Raw genomic sequence first — 19,112 nt, 5'->3', positions numbered from 1 at the left:
GCCATATGAGGGTTTGTTTTTTGCGGGACAAGTTGTACTTTTAAATGAAACCATAAGTTTTACCATATTGTGTACTGGGAAACAGCAAAAAAATTCCAAGTGTGGAAAAACTGGAAAAAACGTGTGATGGCACAATAGTTTTTTTGATGTTTTATTCACGGTGTTCACTATATGGTAAAACTGATGTGTGGTTATAATGCCTGAGGTCAGTGCGAGTTTGTAGACACCAAACATGTATAGGTTTACTTGTATCTAAGGGGTTAAAAAAAATCACAAGTTTGTCCAATAAAAGTGGCGCACGTTTTGTGCCATTTTCCGAAACACGTAGCGCTCTCATTTTTTGGAATCTATGGCTCAGTGATGGCTTATTTTTTGCATCTCGAGCTGTCGTTTCTAATGGTACCATTTTTGCGCAGATGCTACGTTTTGATCGCCCGTTATTGCATTTTGCGTAAAACTTGCGGCAACCAAAAAACGTAATTTTGGCGTTTGGAATTTTTTGCCACTACGCCGTTTACCAATCAGATTAATTGATTTTATATTTTGATAGATTGGGCATTTCCGAAAGCGGCGATACCAAATATGTGTATATTTATTTATTTTTTAACCCTTTAATTTTCAATGGGGGGGGGGGGAAGGGGGGTGATTTGAACTTTTAGGTTTTTTGTTTTTTTTAAAACTTTTTTTTTTACTTTTTTTTTTTTTATTTTACTAGTCCCCCTAGGGGGCTATAGCGATCAGCAATCCGATCGCTCTTATCTATCTGCTGATCACAGCTATACAGCTGTAAACAGCAGATTCAGTTACATTCTTTTTCTCTCAGCTCGCGGCCGAGGGAAAACGAAAGTGAAACTTCATAGCTGCAGGCATCATCACATGACCCTGTGCTACGATGGCAACCACCGAAAGTCACGTGACCACGCACGTGACTTCCGGTGGGGACAGCGGTAAGTAAAAAACATGGCCGCGCGCATTTAGATCTTGCTGCCAGACTTTGGCAGCGAGATTTAAGGGGTTAATGGCCACGGGTGGAAGCGATTCCACCCACGGCTAGCAGGCACACATGTCAGCTGTTGAAAACAGCTGATATGTGTGCCGACCACCGCCTGCCCGCGGCAGGGGGCGGGGCTTAACGGGACACGCTCCATGACGGATATATCCGTCCATGGTCGTGAAGGGGTTAAAAATGGGTCAGCGTTCGAATGCAGGCCTCACAAGGATGATGGTCGTGTCTGGTGGTGCTTCCACAGTTCCTGGCTTGTGGACGAACCCCAGGCGCAAAAGAGCCGTTGTCCTTGTGATCCTCGCATCTGACTGCTGACCCATTGTTAAACAATATAAAATAAAGTGTTGCTTTTTTAATAAGGTGAGAGGCACTGCTTTTTTGTTCTGTTTTGAAGGTCTTGATACAGCTAACTGGTTTTATCATATTTCTTGTGTGACATCTTGGTAATAAAACATTTTTATAGGCCTACAGTTGAACTAGCTGATATTGTTTTTCACTAAAGGGGGCTTTACACGCTACGATATCGTTAATGTTTTATGGTCGGGGTCACGTTGTTAGTGACGCACATCCGGCGTCATTAACGATATCGCAGCGTGTGACACTTACCAGCGACCTTAAGCGACCTCAAAAATGATCAAAATCGGTAATGGTTGATTATCGATGTGGTTCGTCGCTCCTGCGGCAGCACACATCGCTGTGTGACACCGCAGGAGCGAGAAATATCTCCTTACCTGATGCCGGCCGCAATGTGGAAGGAGGAAGGTGGGCGGGATGTTACGTCCCGCTCATCTCCGCCCCTCCGCTTTGATTGGCCGGCCGCTTAGTGACGTCGCGGTGACGTCACTGTGATGCCGAACGTCCCTCCCTCAGGGATTGTTCGGCAGTCACAGCGACGACGACGACCAGGTAAGTGCGTGTAACGCTGCCGTAGCGATAATGTTCGCTGCGGCAGCGATCAGACTATATCGCACACACAACGGGGGCGGGTGCTTACACGCTTGATATTGCTAGCGATGTCGTAGCGTGTAAAACCCGCTTTAGTGTAAGGATTGCTTTTTAACTGCTGATAGAAGTGTAAAGAGCGATGGAAAGTTATAACACCAGCTGAAATCTATTTCTTCATGGGTTCAATACTTTTTCCGTGTAACTTCTCATATTTAAACATCACTTAAAGAGGTTTTCCACTACTAATTTAGCCCCCTTCATATGACCTAACTCTTCCTAATAATCCTTATCCTAATACAGGAGCAGGGCAGGTAATAGAAGTATAAGTCTATTTGGCTGTTTTATTACTTTGTTGTGATGCAGCAAGGCTACTTCTGATCTGGGGACCAGAATCAGATGCACTGAACAGTGCGCATCACTGGTGAGGGCGGGACTACCTTTATGTAAGTGAAAAAAGTGAGCATGGATCAGACAACAACTTTCCTTTCTGCCTCCATCATGCCAATGATTTGAAGTGCCATCCTTGACAAGTGCTGGTTGCTATTAGAAAGTATATCACAGGGCTTGACAGCAGAAATCATGGCACTTCAAAGCTTCAGCAGTCAGTCTGTACCATGTATGACCGAGCTCAGATCAGACTCCACTTTTGTCTCCCTCGACTGTACTGAAGATTTGAAGTGCCTCCTTTCTGCTGTCAAGCCCTGAGATATACTTTCTAACAACAAGCAGCACATCAAAGGGATCGCCAGCTGAAGGGAAGGCACGTCAAATCATCAGCAGGATGGAGGCATAGGAGAGTGTAGTCTGATCTGAGCATGCGTACTCTGACTGCTGTCACTCAAAGATAGCCCCACCCCCACTAGTGACGTGCACTGTTCAATAAGTCCGATTCTAGTCCCAAGATCGGAAGTAGTTTTGATGCATCACAACAAAGTAATAAAGCAACCACACAGACATAGGCTTACAGAAGCAGGGACAGTAATAGAAGTATATTAGGAAAATAATTATTAGGAAGTGTTAGATCAAATGAAAAGGGGTTAAATTAGTAGTAGAAAACTTCTTTGATTTATGGATATCTATTGTTTTTTTTTTTTACCTGTATAGATTGGAAGGACATCTAGTGAGAAATTCATGTCAATAGCACCTTTAGAAAATTACACACACACTCATGTAGACAGTAAGATTACAAGGGAAAGTTGTGTCTGCAGAGAAAAACATCCAGGAAATCAGGGAATTCTCAACCAGAGTTCATACGACCAGAAGAGACAGCGCAAATAAGGACTTATCCTAAAACACTGTCAGCAAAGGTGCTGTAAGGATGCACTCACCTGGTGCGGATGTGAGAGTCACAGCCACTGTAATGGTGTAAATATGGCTGCAGCAGAGCCCACGTGGAGATGCAGTTCAAATATGGAGAGAAAAGGGGTTAATAGACCGCAAGCTTGGTCCATTAACCCTTTTCTCTTCAAATTTGAACTGCATGACCAGAAGAGCAACTTTTTGTAAAGTGCTTATCTATGGCAGTTAATTCACATGAAAAGAACATGTAAAGTAAGGGCCAATACCTTTAAAGAATATAAATACTATAATACTGTAAAGGGGAAACACATTTTAAAAGGAACCTGTCACCAGGATTTTCCCTTATAAGCTGCGGCCATCACCAGTGGGCTCTTATGTGCAGCATTCTAGAATACTGTATATAAGAGCCCAGGCTGCTCTGTATAAAGTAAAAAACACCTTTATAATACTCACCAGTAAGCTTTTATGTGCAGCATTCTAAGATACTGTATATAAGAGCCCAGGCCACGCTGTATAAAGTAAAAAAAAACCTTTATAACACTCACCTAGGGGGCGCACCATGATGTGCCCGGCTGAGGGCAGAGCAAAGAACTGTAATGCGTGAGGAAAGGTCAAAGACCGCCTGCACATGCATATCACAGTACTTTGAGTGGCAGATCAAAGTGTGCATGTGCAGGAGCACAATGGAGGCCTCTCTGTGAATGAATTAGCATGTGTTATGCACACAATGGGTGGGCAGGAGGACGGTGAGCCCACAAGATGGAGGAGGCGCTGGACCAAGAGCAGTAACACCCATCGGACCGGACTGCCCCACAGGTGAGTGTTACAAAGGTGTTTTTTATGTTCTACAAAGCAGCCTGGGCTCTTATATACAGGATTCCAGATTGCTATATATAAGAGTTCACTGATGCTGGACGCACCTAATAAGGGAAAATCTGGTGACAGGTTCCTTTAAGAGTCTAATTCCACTTACTGATATCTGCCGTGCAGTAATCCAGAAAAGAACCAGTGAAGGAACCACAGCCTAAAATACAGTAACGAAAATTAAATTTAATTTCTACAAATAACTATGCATTTCATCATATAACCTTCAATTAGGGTAGAATTTCTATTTAACAAAAAACAAAAAAACCAAACAACAAATTAATGAAGATACAGAAAATGTGCGAATGCAGAAGAGGGCCAGAACTCCAGCGCTATCCATTATATGGCAGAAACATACGTGGCTCTGTATGTCAATATGGTGCTTGGATAGGATACCACTCCGTATATGACCTAAAAGTAAAAAAGCGGTTCTACCTATTGGGGTAACAATCCTAAAAGTCAATATTAACCCTTTAAAGAGGACCAGCCACCATAATTTTCATATATTTACTAAAGCCAGTGCTAAGCTGGTGCTATCATGCTGATTCTAAACATACCTTTAAGGCTATGTGCCCACGGGACAATGTACCCATGGATATATCCGCAGCTACATTCGCATTTTTCCTGCAGCTGATCCCCGGAATCCGCAGCTATATATAGCTGTGGGATTCCAGCAAAATATCTGCGGTAAACCTGCAGACATTCATGCGACTTACCTGCAGAACTCCCGGCCTCTATCTCCATAGTGGAGAGGCGGGATTTCTGCAGGAATAATTGACATGCAGTTACGTGCGGCTGCGGGACATCCGCAGCATATTCCGCAGCCACACATATCCGCAGCATGGACACAGCACTTTCCATGTCCCATAGGATAACATGGGGACTGTCTGTACTTGCTCAAACCTGCGGATTTATCTGGAAAATCCAGATAAATCCGCAGGTTTTCCGCGGCAAAAATCCACAGGTACATTGTCCCGTGGGCACATAACCTAAAGGCCCCGTTACACGCAACGACGTATCTAACGATATATCGCCGGGGTCACGGATTCCGTGACGCACATCCGGCGTCGTTAGCGACGTCATTGTGTGCAACAGCTCCGAGGGAGTGTTAGCGATCAAAAATACTCACCTTATCGTTGATACGTCGTTCACTTTCATAAAATCGTTGCTGTTGCAGGACGCTGGTTGTTCGGCGTTCCTGTGGCAGCACACATCGCTACGTGTGACACCGCAAAAACAAGGAACAACCTCGTACCTGCGGCCGCCCACAATGAGGAAGGAAGGAGGTGGGCGGGATGTTACGCACGCTCATCTCTGCCCCTCCGCTTCTATTGGGCGGCCGCTTAGTGACGCCGCACAAACCACCCCCTTAGAAAGGAGGCGGTTTGCAGGCCACAGCGACGTCGCTAGGCAGGTAAGTCCCGTGTGACAGGTCCTAACGATGTTGTGCGCCACGGTCAGCCCGTGACGCACAACCGACAGGTGCGGGTGCTTTCACCAGCGACATCGCTAGCGATGTTGCTGCGTGTAAAGCCCCCTTAAGGGTGCATTCAGATGTATAGTTTCTGAAATACAGGCAACTAAAGTTTGTGACATGCAATGTTATTTGATTGATAGCAGCTATAGAATATCTAATAGGTGGGTCGGGTTTTGCTAGTTATTCCTGCACTGTCTGCCTGCCTATCCTTCCTCCCCTTATCTCTGTTATTACACTCAGAGGAAAGAGGGAGGAAGGACAGGGGAGAGGAAGGCCAAGCAGGCAGACAGGGGCACAAATAACTAGCAAAATCTGACGCACCTATTCAATTTTCCTTTGCACCTATCATTAAATAACAGTGCATTTCACAAACTTTACTTGCCTGTATTTCAGAAAGTATACATATTCGATCTCACAACTAAAGGTATATTTGGAATCAGCATTATAGCATTAGTATAGCACTGGCTTTAGTTTAGATATGAAAATTCTGGTGGTTGGTCCTCTTTAATGAGCCTTGACACAACTTAGAATGAAAAGCCAAATTAGAACTTCCATTCACACAGTAGTTTCTTGATTTTTTTTGCCCTTCTACAATGCAAAGGAGGTCTGATTGACTGAGTTTTTGACAGCAGGTTTAAGGGGAAGGTGTCTCTGTGTGGTGAGTGCAAAGTTGCATAAGAAGAGTTATTTATCGTACTTGCAATGCTCCTCTTCAGGTAGTAAAAGCAGGAACTTTTTCTGGAAGTAATAATCCTAAGGGTACGTGCACACGATCCGGACATATTGCACCCTGGATGCAGCGTGTCCTCTCCTGCAGGGCCGCGAGTGCTCTCCGCAGAAGACCAAAGTTGCTCCTGCCTACGAACCGGTTTCGGTCTGCTACGGAACTGAGCTTTTTTTTCCCACTGGAGAACACTTTTGGCTCAGCAGCAATAAATGAACATGTTGCGGCTTGGGAAGCCGCACCGCAGGTTAGTTTACACTGCGTAAATGGATGCAGTTAGAAACACGCTGCATCTAAAAATGCTGTTCTGATCGTGGTCACGCAATATCAACCCTATAACAAGCCTTGCCAGATGACTTAAGCTGGGTTTACACACTGCAACATCGCAAACGACATCGCTGTAACGTCACCGGTTTTGTGACGTTACAGCGACCTCCCCAGCGACATTGCAGTGTGTGAAACCTATCAGCGACCTGGCCCCTGCTGTGAAGTTGTGATCGCTACAAATCGTTCAGGACCATTCCTAGGTCCTTTGTTTCCCGCTGTGCAGCATGCATCGCTAGAAAGTTTCAGTGTGTAAAGGGGACTTTACAGCGACTCCGCGGCTCTGTCTATGTAGCGTCCTGATTAGCGGTCACCTGTGAAGGATTCACCGGTGACCGCTAATCCCCCGAGTGACTGAAGTGTCCCCCCCTCTCTCATACTCACCGATCACCGATCCTGTCACCTGCACGCAGCTAATGAAGACAGCCGTGTGATCGGCTGGGCTGTCACTGAGGTTACCTGGATCCAGCGGTGGCCGCGGGTAACCTCAGTGACAGCTCAGCTGATCGCGCTACTCACCGCCGCTCCAGTCAGCTCCACGCAGCAAATGAGGTGAGTAGCGCGATCAGCTGAGCTGTCACTGAGGTTACCCGCGGCTACCGCTGGATCCAGGTAACCTCAGTGACAGCTCAGCCGATCACACGGCTCTCTTCATTAGCTGCGTGCAGGTGACAGGAGCGGCTGTGTCTTCTGCTGCTCCTGTCACCTGCATGCAGCAGAGCTGGATGCGACGCTGGAGGACCGTGGATTACGCCGGACAAGGAGGGCTTTGTTGTGGGTAATAAATTGGTAATGAGGGAATGTGTTTGTGTTTTTAATTTCTAATAAAGGATTTTTTCGGGTGTGTGCTTATTTACTGTCACTTACAGATTAATCATGGAAGGTATCTCGGGAAGGCGCCTGACATGATTAATCTAGGACTTATTGGCAGCTATGGGCTGCCAATAACTCCTTATTACCCCGATTTGCCAACGCACCAGGGCAAATCGGGAAGAGCCGGGTACAGTCCCAGAACTGTCGCATCTAATGTATGCGGCAATTCTGGGCGTCTGCTGGCTGATATTGTTACGCTGGGGGGCTCCCCATAACGTGGGGCTCCCCATCCTGAGAATACCAGCCTGCAGCCGTATGGCTTTATCTGGCTGGTATTAAAATAGGGGGGACCGCACGCCGGATTTTTTAATTATTTATTTATTTTACTGCACAGTATAGACACGCCCACCGGCTGCTGTGATTGGGTGCAGTGACACAGCTGTCACTCAGCGTGTGGGCGTGTCTCACTGCAACCAATCACATTTGCCGGTGGGCGGGGAAAGCAGGGAATACGAGATTGTTTAATGAGCGGCCGGCTTTTTCAAAAAAGGAAAAGCCGCCGGAGCAGTGTGAACGCCGTGCAGCGCCGGTGATCGGGGATCGGTGAATATGAGAGAGGGGGGAAATCACCAGCAAATGAGGTGAGTAACGCGATCAGCTGAGCTGTTACTAAGGTTACCCGCTGTCACTGGATCCAGCGGTGGCCGCGATTAACCTCAGTGACAGCTCAGCTGATCGCGCTACTCACCTCATTTGCTGTGTGGAGCTGACAGGAGCGGCGGTGAGTAGCGCGATCAGCTGAACTGTCACTGAGGTTAATCGCGGCCACCGCTGCATCCACCGCTGGATCCAGGTAACCTCAGTGACAGCTCAGGCGATCACACGGCTCTCTTCATTAGCTGCGTGGAGGTGACAGGAGCGGCTGTGTCTTCTGCTGCTCCTGTCACCTGCATGCAGCAGAGCTGGATGCGACGCTGGAGGACCGTGGATTACGCCGGACAAGGAGGGCTTTGTTGTGGGTAATAAATTGGTAATGAGGGAATTTGTTAGTGTTTTTTTATTTCTAATAAAGGATTTTTCGGGTGTGTGTTTTTTAACTGTAAATTACAGATTAATCATGGAAGGTATCTCGGGGAGACGCCTGACATGATTAATCTTGGACTTATTGGCAGCTATTGGCTGCCAATAACTCCTTATTACCCCGATTTGCCAACGCACCAGGGCAAATCGGGAAGAGCCGGGTACAGTCCCAGATCTGTCGCATCTAATGTATGCGGCAATTCTGGGCATCTGTTGGCTGATATTGTTAGGCTGGGGGGCTCCCCATAACATGGGGCTCCCCATCCTGAAAATACCAGCCTGCAGCCGTATGGCTTTATCTGGCTGGCATTAAAATAGGGGGGGACCGCACGCCGGATTTTTTAATTATTTATTTATTTACACGGCACACAGAGCCGCGCGGCATTAAATGAAGTCGGGTGAAGTTCACCTGCTTTTTTGACACGTCCCCAACGACCAGCTAGTCGCTCTGCAGGTCCGGATCGCTGTTAGGTCGTTGGCCAGGTCTGCCTGTTTGACAGCTCACCAGAGACTTTGTAGCGATCCCGGCTAGGTTGAGATCGCAGGTTGGATCTCTAGAAAGTCTCAGTGTGTAAACCCAGCTTTAGCAGAAGGGTTAAGCTGGTTAAAGGGTCACTTTTAAGATTGCTACATCGAACAGGTGGCGCTAAAGTACTCTTCCTCTCGGAATAAGATACTATCAGATTTAAATTCATAGAGGAGAATTGCATGGCTTATTAGGCTCTTTATTCTGGGTTGGCACTCTCCAAAAAGGAGAAAACATCCCCCTATGGGAAAGGTGGCATGCTTGACTCAAAAAAGTAAATTAAACTGCATAAAAAAATTTCCCTCACAATCCCCCCCTGCTGGAGAGAGCGTTGCAAAAATGGAATTCTATCGCACATTTTCTGGGAATGCCCCATCTCCAAGAAACTGGGTGGAGGTATAGAACCTCACCTATAAAGTGCCAATAAATCTCCCTTAGGCCTCTTTCACACATATGTGCCTCCGGTACGTGTTCGGCAGTTTTCTCACGTACCGGAGACACGTAGACACGTAGACCTATGTATTCCCATGGGTTTGGACATTTTTCTGCAATATAATAGATAGTGCCAGAGTTATACTATACTAAACACATACTAAAAAGAAATTTTATATATATATATATATATATATATATATATATATTATATTAATAGAGAAAGATACAATTAAGAGACCACATTTTGAGCATTCTTGTGTTTTCAATTAAGAGCAAGGAGTAATGCCAGGCTCCCCTTGTAGCTGCTTATTTCTCGGGGAGACAAAAGGTTTGGGCATTGACATTTAACTTGTTGGGAATATAGTGTCATTTCATGAATCGGGCCAGTCAAATTCTCCTGCCCACATGGCAGGTTCAGGTGACTTATTTCTAATGTGTACGGAGGAGGGGGTTAGTTTTTAGAATCAAATTTATATGGACGAAGATAAAGTATCTCTGCAGGAAGAGAAACTGGATAAATCATATACTCAAAACGTACCAAATCTAAGTGAGGAAACAAAAACAGATCATCATAATACTGCACAAAAAGAGCCTGCATCTCTTGCTCCATCAAAATAGTCACCAAGGCAATTGCAGGACTTTAAACTGAGTGGTTGAAATGCAGAGAAGAAGAAAATCACTCACCCAAGCGAATTCTGTAGTCTGATATTAAAGAGTCACACCAGTCAATAGAATAGCCAAAGTCTTTGCGAGCATTTTCCTTGGAGAATGATAAAATGAGAATAAGTATCCTTTCAATTCTAAGGCTAAACCTATAGAAGGACACAAAACGTCTCTCAAATCAAGTGAAGAAAAAAAAATTGGAATTGTACTCAGGCTGTATTATGCTCTATTTTGGAAAAAGTCAGAAGTGTTGATAAAAAAAAATATCCAACCACTAATTCTGGCACTACCTTTAGGGACTGACTAACTCTGGTGCTGCATTCACGGACTGAGCTGCATTCACGGACTGTTGGTAATTTTGGCGCTGCAGTCATGTCATCAGAGCAGTTTGTTTCCTTCCTCACTGGAGGGACAATTTGAATAATTCCCAGAGGGGCATTGCAGCTATGTCACCTTACTGACAGCCAGACTGGTTTGTCAGGTCTCCATAAGGAGAATAGTCTTCCCCGTGGTCCCCACATAACTTCTAATAAGCCAGATCAGATACCCACACTTTGCACTGACGAGGGGCAATCACCCCGAAACACCGTGTCTGCAAATTGGGATTCTGATCTGACAAAAAAATCCTAAGTCTTACGAAAAGGCTTGTTTAAAAAGCCACATTTGACCTTTAGGATTGCTACTTCCAATAGGTTGCACTAGAGTAGTTTGTTTCCTTCCTCACTGGAGGGACAATTTGAATCAGAGCAGTTGTGACGCTGCATTCATGTCATGGACAATGGTTCTGACACTACATTCATGTAATAACAGTGGTTCTGATCTTGTACACATGTAGCAATCTATAATGTCCTTCATGGCTTTGTTAAAAAGAAAAAATCTTCAAAATGTAGAAATTTGAGATTATGTGGAGAATTTGGCAAGATTCTGCTTCAAAATTCAGCGTAAGTTAGCATGTGTTCACACTGATTTTTTTGGAGCAGAAACACTCCAAATCCTCCTCAAATACTCAAAACTTGGTTCTGGTGGTATATTCATGTACTGATGGTGATTATGGTGATGTATTCATGTAATCACCCCTTTAAATTATTTTGATGCCCTTGGGATTGGTTCAGTATGGCAATGTGGCCATTGGACCAAAAAAAATATTGTGTACACCTATCAGACGAAATTATGCCACTGCACAGCCTCTGCTTTAATGTTTATAAAATCTATGAAATCTCTACCCCAGTAGTATAATCCACAGCCCTAGCAGGTAATCACAATGTCTTCATAATATGTTTTTAACTCCTTAGTGACAAAACCAATTTTGACCTTAATGCTTAAGCCCCATTATTTTAAAGCTAACGTATCATGTCTATTAACATTATTAACGTGAAGATATGGAGATAATCTGTAGGTTAATAGCTTTCTAAAGCTGTGCGGCCACCGTAGTGATAGATAGGCTACCAGGGAAAATTAACTTTATTTTTCCCAGCAGCCTCCGGATTTCATGCACTGCATAATATCACGATTCACCCTCAAATTTGGATAACCTCTTTAATGCAAAGTGGAATGAAAAAAAAAAATTCCAGTAGAATATTTCTATGGCCACCAAAATTGTTAGGCAATTTTTCCCCAGGTGTGGTCAAAACTGTTAGTGAGCTCTTTTATGTACGCAAACCATAGTTTTTTTTGGAGAGCAAATTTGGCTGCAATAGACTGTCACAATTAATGATCCCTTAAGGTGGCAAAACTGCAGAATAACCCTAACAAGTGACCACAAATTGGAAACTAGACTCAAAGAATTCATATAGAGGTGTGGTAAACATTTTGAACGCATAGGTACCGTACTTCCCAGAACTTTATGGGGCATGACAACTGAAAATCAATCTATTCCTGCTAAAACTTTACTGTAGCCTCATATTTTTCAGTTTCACAAGGGGAAACAATAGAAAATGGACACTAAAAATGTATTAACGCAAATGTCTACCAAACACGGAAATGCCCTTTAATTCTCTAAACAATAGTGTACAACAACAATATTATGGCTCTGAGAATATGATGATTTTTTATTTTTTTTTGCTAGTGTGCATTAGAAGTAAAACATAGAAAAATAGAAATCGGATAGCGTTGTACTCATACTGCCCTGAAGAAAAAAGCGGTCCCATCATTTAACGTGCATGGTAAAAAGTGTAAGAAAATATAAGCAATTCTTGAACTGCTGTTTATTTGTTCATTCTGTCTCCCAAGAATCAATATAAGGTGATCAATCACATTTACCCTTTGCTCTACGCTGATCACTTACCTCGTAGTTTGCGAGTCACAGTCTGTTCAGGTATCTTGGCATACAAAAAAAGTGTATAGTCAACCACAATTATATGTATGACTATAGAGAAACTGCTGGCAGACAGAGGCCAAAAAAAAATATATGTTATGTACGCCAAAACATCAATAAAAAAAGTCAACTTAACCCACAAAAATAAGTCCCCACTCAGGTCCGTCGTCTGTCAACGGAAAAATAGGGGGGGCTCCACATCACAGAGCACTTAAACTCTAGAGCAATCAAATGGCACTCAAAACCTATCCAGTAAAATCTGTGCTCCCAAATCCAAATGCCTCCATTCTGTTAAGCCCCACAGCGTGTCTAAACTGTAGTAAAGCGCCAGTGACCTGGTCCCTGTACTCTTCTCACCCAACCTAGCCCAGCAGGGAATGCAGTTACCTCGCTTGTTCCTATGGGCATGCACGTGTCACGTTGTCCCCTGCTCTCCCGCATGGCCATCCACGTGTTTTTTGATTTCTTGTCCTCCAGCATGGCCATCCTCATGCTGCGTGGTCCTTTGCTCATCTGTATGGTCCCCCACATGTCTCGTAGTCCTCTGCGCCCCTGCACTGTTGTCCACATTTAGTTTGGTCCTCGGCTTACCCTTCGCCCACAGATGCCTACGTGTGTGTCAGTCACCAGCTTCCGTCTAGGTCCCAGGTCCTGCACATGACTTGCAGGGTTTCCTGGTCTCCAGCCTAGGGCACACGAGTGCTTCCTGTCCCTTTAGGAGTAAATGTGCATACCTTGCAAAAGGTTTTCCAAGCTAATTGCTGGGGGCACCAGGTATTTAAACGCTGATGGGTGAGGCCAAAGTAAGTCACTAGGCTTTGATCCTACTACCTGTCTGTTGGTCCAACCTGTTTGCTCTGGTCTGCCAGTATCCAGCACCAGTCCTCAATGTAACCAGCTCTGAGTCTGCTGTGTCTACCTAGTCAGAGAACCTGGAAAAACACGTCCAGGAACACTGTGTACTGGTACCAGCCTGTATTCCAAACCTCATGTCCAGTGCTTAGTAACACATGCCTGATGATCTGTAACCCGATGACCAGAGTCCATCCTGTTGTCCTGTGCCAATTGACCTGTGCATGATGATTTGTACCCTGATGACCGGAGTTCCTCCTGCAGTCCTGTGCTGGATGTCTTAAATATGCAACCCTGTGTCCCGTGCCTTGTGACCTGTTCCCTGATGTCCGGAGTCCCTCTTGATGTCCTGTGATAGGTAACACGTGCCTCATGACCAGTGTCGGAAGATCTGTACCTGCCTGTATCTGTGCTCCTGTTCCCGTCCAGTCTGTTCTCCTGTTTCTACCTTGTTTGTACCGCCAGTGAACGTCCTGCCTGTGACTATACCCCGATCCTGCTGTCACCCAGCTCTGCTCAGCTGCCACAGTCCTGGGCATTATCCTGGGAGTGGCGGCGTCTACTCTGTAGGCGGTTAGTCCAGCCCCTCCCACATCAGGGTAGGCTCGGGTCTCACCTCTGGTCCAATGGGTCCACTCCCAGTCGCCATCTCATCAGCGGCGAGTGTAACATGTAGTTAACATCCATATGTTTGGAATTATTGTAGCGTGATGAACCCAACTAATTTACGGGGTACATACTGTATCTCCAGAAGTACAAGCTGTGCACAATGAAATGGGCACTAGACTGGCAGAATTGTAATTTTCACTCTAACATCCAATCCATTTCATAAACTTCTGTAAGACACCTGTGGGATCAAAATACTCTTTACACCACTAGATGAATTCCCTTATTGATATAGTTACGAAAACTGGGTCACTTATTGTGGGGATTTGACTGTCCTGTCCCATCACCTATATTGAAAACATTTTCATTCTTACAGCCCAATCTTATAAAATTCTGTGAAACACCTATGGGTTATAAAATGCTCTTCAAATTTCTAGATTTCTTGAGGAGTTTCCAAGACTGGGTCACTTGTTTCTACTGTTTGACCACCTCAGGGGTTATGGAAATTTGCCATGACATTCACAATTTGTTCCAGTCAAAATGCAATGCCAGGGAAAAAAACGCTCGAAATAATTGAGGCAAGTTGAAGAATTTAAGATTTATTATCACAAAGTGACATGTCAGAATTGTAAAAAGGAGTCACTGCCCTTCAATGGAATCTGTTGCAGGTTTTTGCTGCACCATCTGAGATCAGCATGATGTAGACGCAGAGAAAATGAATCTAGCGATCTATAACTTACTATGCTGCTTGCTGACCTCTGTGTACACAGCAAGCTTTCTGAATATGCACAAAACAGACGTGTTGGTGGGGTTATACAGAGCTCATCAATATGCTGGACTTCATGACAGCATGTTTACTATCCTCCTGTGATAATCTACTGATAAAACAATGATTTTATCAAAACTACCACAAGCAGCCCCGAATTTGATACACCACTGGAATCACGGTCTCAGTCTCTACATTCTACAACTCTCAGATTAGGTGGCATAAACCTGATGACAGATCCCCTTTGAAGTGTTAAGCAAACTTTGTCGTCAGGTGATTGGCAGTCGGTTTACATTGGATGATTACTAGGGATGATCGAATACCTCAAATATTCGGCTTCGCGAATATTTTCCGACGAATAGGTCACCGCTATGCGAATATTCGATGCGCAATGCAAGTCTATGGGAAGCCCGAATAGTTCTGAATAGTTGTTATTCGGGTTTCCCATAGACTTACATTGCGCATTGAATATTCGCGTATAGTCGAATAGCGGCAACCTATTCGGCAAATATTCGCGAAACCGAATATCTGAGATATTCGATCATCCCTAATGATTACCTTAGGAACGTACAGTCACAATAACCGGCCAGTGTAAATATACTCAAGATGTGACTGATTATTCCACCTTAAAAAAATAGCTGTATCTAAACAGTTACTATTTAGTGTAAATTTGCCACTAACTTACCAAAAACTGCTCCTTTTCTGGACAGTCATAATGTTTTATGGTTCGCAGTGCAACTTTAAAGCTATAGAAATAAAAAAAGGGTCTTAATTTTTAAAACATTTGCAAATTACAAAAGCATATATATAATATTAATTATACTGCATTGGGTAGATGGTGATACACAGCTCAGGAATCAATCATTGAAAATTATTTCACAACACTTCTTGCATACACTTGTTTTAATGCCGGTATTCTAAAAATTAGTCATCCCTTTTTTGCTGTGCCCATTTTTTCTTTTAAACCAACTAAAGCCTTTTGGTACTTACTTAAAAATCTCTTTCTTGTAGTCTTCACACACAGGAACCTTGGCTAAAGGGGGCTTTACACGCTGCGACATCGCTAATGCGAACTCGTTGCAAAAACGTGCAAAATCGCTCATCGGTGACATGGGGGTCCATTCTCGATTATCGTTACTGCAGCAGTAACGAAGTTGTTCCTCGTTCCTGCGGCAGCACACATCGGTACATGTTACGCAGCAGGAACGAGGAAGCTATCCTTACCTGCCTCCCGGCCGCAATGCGGAAGGAAGGAGGTGGGCGGGATGTTACGTCCCGCTCATCTCCGCCCCTCCGCTGCTATTGGGCGGCGGTTCAGTGAGGCTGCTGTGACGCCGCACGGACCGCCCCCTTAGAAAGGAGGCGGTTTGCCGGTCACAGCGACGTCGCCGGGCAGGTAAGTATGTGTGACGGGTCTGGGCAATGTTGTGCGGCACGGGCAGCGATTTGCCAGTGTCGCGCAACAGATGGGGGCGGGTACCCACACTAGCGATATTGGGACCGATATCACAGTGTGTAAAGCCCGCTTTAGTCTGCATCCCCCTAAAGATCATACTAACAAAACATATATACAAAAAGGTTGGTTCCTCCCCAGCAGACTATACCTTGCCTGCTAACACTAAAGCTATGTTCACACAGGACATTTTTGCAGCATTTTTGTTACCTGACCTAAAGCTGATCTTGTGGCAGATGTCTCCTGAAAGTCATCTGTGGTTTTGGTGGCATTTTTTGTGGCGTATTTTACTGCGTTTTCTCTGTGATGTCAAGACCAGCAGGGGTTCAAAAGCACCCGAGTGCAGGGCCAGGCGAGGACAGACCTGGATCCAGCACTCAGGTAGTTTAAAACAAAATAAATAAATAAATAATAAGTAAAGCAAGTGTGCTATACTTACCAGTCTCCAGTAGATGCTAGAGTGTATGGGCTCCTTCCAGGTACGACGTCATTCAACAGGCCCCTATCACATGGGGGCAGGGGGGCGAAGCATGATTGTAGTGGAAGGGAGAAAACATCACCAAACTTACTAACCAAGCCAATCATGCCCACTAACCCAGGTGCAGCAAATAAAGGATCGGCACTCCAAACTTCATAGACGATTATAATGGATTTATTCCATAATTATTCAGGATACAAGCAATGTATACATACAATTATGGAATAAATCCATTATAATCGTTTATGAAGTTTGGAGTGCCGATTCTTTATTTGCTGCATATTGTGGATGCCTTCCCTGGATTCAGGCAGCGTGGATTGTGAGTGCTGCCGGGATATTTTGATTTGCACTAACACAGCTAGTCATGCGCACTAACCTGGAAGGAGCCCATACATTCTAGGCTTAACACTAGAAGTCCCAAAGAGGGGTCATTTAACATTTCTACCTTTGGAACCCAGAGACGGGTCGAATGACCTGAAGGATTTTAGCTAACATCCTATAATCACCCTTCTTTTGTTCTGTAATTAAGGCCATTACTGTCGCACCACAGGAGGTTGTTGTTTTCCATTGAGTTTAGCCATTTAGTTTCTAGTTAGTTCTATTCAGGTTGGACTAAAGGTACCGTCACACTAAGGGTGGAAACACATCTATGCGAGTAAAATCGGTCCGACTGGGCTGAAAAAAACTCGGCTGATTTTAGTTCACGTTAGGTGCGAGTGCAACGCAAGTGCGATGCTATTTCTGAATAAATTAATGATTTTACTAGCGTGTGTAATGCGTGTGTAATGCGTATTTTTTACTAGGTCATCTGCCATTCAGCGCTGCTACATGGCCGCTGACAGCAGACACAGACAGCCATGTAGCAGAGCTGAATGGCAGATGACAGCAGACACAGACAGAGCCGCACAATCAGAATGAACTCGGGTGAACTTAACCCGACTTCATTGTCATGCTGCGGCTCTGTCTGTGTCGTGCCCTGATTAGCGGTCACCAGTGAAGGACTCACCGGTGACCACTAATCCCCCTAGTGACTGAAGTTAGCAGCCCTCTCTCATACTCACCGATCCCCGGCGCCGCGCTGCACGGCATTCACACTGCTCCGGCGGCTTTTACTATTTTGAAAAAGCCGGCCGCTCATTAAACAATCTCGTAATCTCTGCTTTCCCCGCCCACAGGCGCCTATGATTGGTTGCAGTGAGACACGCCCCCACGCTGAGTGACAGGTGTCTCACTGCACCCAATCACAGCAGCCGGTGGGCGGGTCTATACTGTGCAGTGAAATAAATAAATAAATAATTTAAAAAAATGGCGTGCGGTCCCCCCCAATTTTAATACCGGCCAGATAAAGCCATACGGCTGAAGGCTGGTATTCTCAGGATGGGGAGCTCCACGTTATGGGGAGCCCCCCAGCCTAACAATATCAGTCAGCAGCCGCCCAGAATTGCCGCATACATTATATGCGACAGTTCTGGGACTGTACCCGGCTCTTCCCGATTTGCCCTGGTGCGTTGGCAAATCGGGGTAATAAGGAGTTAATGGCAGCCCATAGCTGCCAATAAGTCCTAGATTAATCATGTCAGGCGTCTATGAGACACCCTCCATGATTAATCTGTAAGTTACAGTAAATAAACACACACACATGAAAAAATCCTTTATTAGAAATAAAAAACACAAACACATTCCCTCATTACCAATTTAATAAGCCCCAAAAAGCCCTCCATATCCGGCGTACTCCACGGACCTCCAGCGTCGCTTCCAGCATGAAGGTGACAGGAGCTGCAGCAGACACAGCCGCTCCGGTCACCTCCAAGCAGCAACTGAGGTGAGAAGCGCGATCAGCTGAGCTGTCACTGAGGTTAATCGCGGCCACCGCTGGATCCTCCAACAGTGACAGCGGGTAACCTCAGTGACCTCAGTAACCTCAGCCGATCGCGCTACTAGGTAAGCAACCCGATATTTACCTTGGTTACCAGCGCACACCGCTTAGCGCTGGCTCCCTGCACTCCTAGCCAGAGTACACATCGGGTTAATTACCTGATGTGTAGTCTGGCTATGTGTGCAGGGAGCAGGGAGTCGGCACTGACAGCGTGAGAGCGGCGGACGCTGGTAACGAAGGTAAATATTGGGTAACCAAGGAAAGGGTTTCTTGGTTACCTGATATTTACATTGGTTACCAGCGTCCACAGACGCCGGCTCCCTGCTCACTGCACATTCAGTTGTTGCTCTCTCGCTGTCACACACAGCGATGTGTGCTTCACAGCGGGAGAGCAACAACTAAAAAATGGTCCAGGACATTCAGCAACAACCAGCGACCTCACAGCAGGGGCCAGGTTGTTGCTGGATGTCACACACAGCAACATCGCTAGTAAGTCGTGCCTCAGCAGCGATGTTGCTAGCGATGTTGCTTAGTGTGACGTGGCCTTAAGGGTCATTTGACCCTGTTTCAGGACTTCAGGGGGGAGCTCGAAATTTCTGGGACTTCTAGTG

The 19,112-nt window shown here is 45.2% G+C and overlaps 1 protein-coding gene across 7 annotated transcripts in view; it reads right to left on the bottom strand.

The window, feature by feature from the left end:
- The window catches only part of PWWP3A (PWWP domain containing 3A, DNA repair factor), a 283,225-nt gene that overhangs the window by 81,779 nt on the left and 182,334 nt on the right, over positions 1-19,112 (bottom strand). For all 7 annotated transcript variants that reach the window (XM_075353023.1, XM_075353011.1, XM_075353038.1 and 4 more), the window contains 3 exons: positions 15,380-15,440; positions 10,178-10,253; positions 4,224-4,274 (listed from right to left, as the gene is read on the bottom strand). In XM_075353023.1, coding sequence (XP_075209138.1) covers positions 4,224-4,274; positions 10,178-10,253; positions 15,380-15,440 — 188 coding nt within the window. The remainder of the gene's footprint in view (positions 1-4,223; positions 4,275-10,177; positions 10,254-15,379; positions 15,441-19,112) is intronic.

The sequence above is a fragment of the Anomaloglossus baeobatrachus genome, chromosome 1, assembly GCF_048569485.1.
Source record: "Anomaloglossus baeobatrachus isolate aAnoBae1 chromosome 1, aAnoBae1.hap1, whole genome shotgun sequence".
NCBI lineage: Eukaryota > Metazoa > Chordata > Amphibia > Anura > Aromobatidae > Anomaloglossus > Anomaloglossus baeobatrachus.
This window is presented reverse-complemented; position numbering and strand designations above follow the sequence as displayed.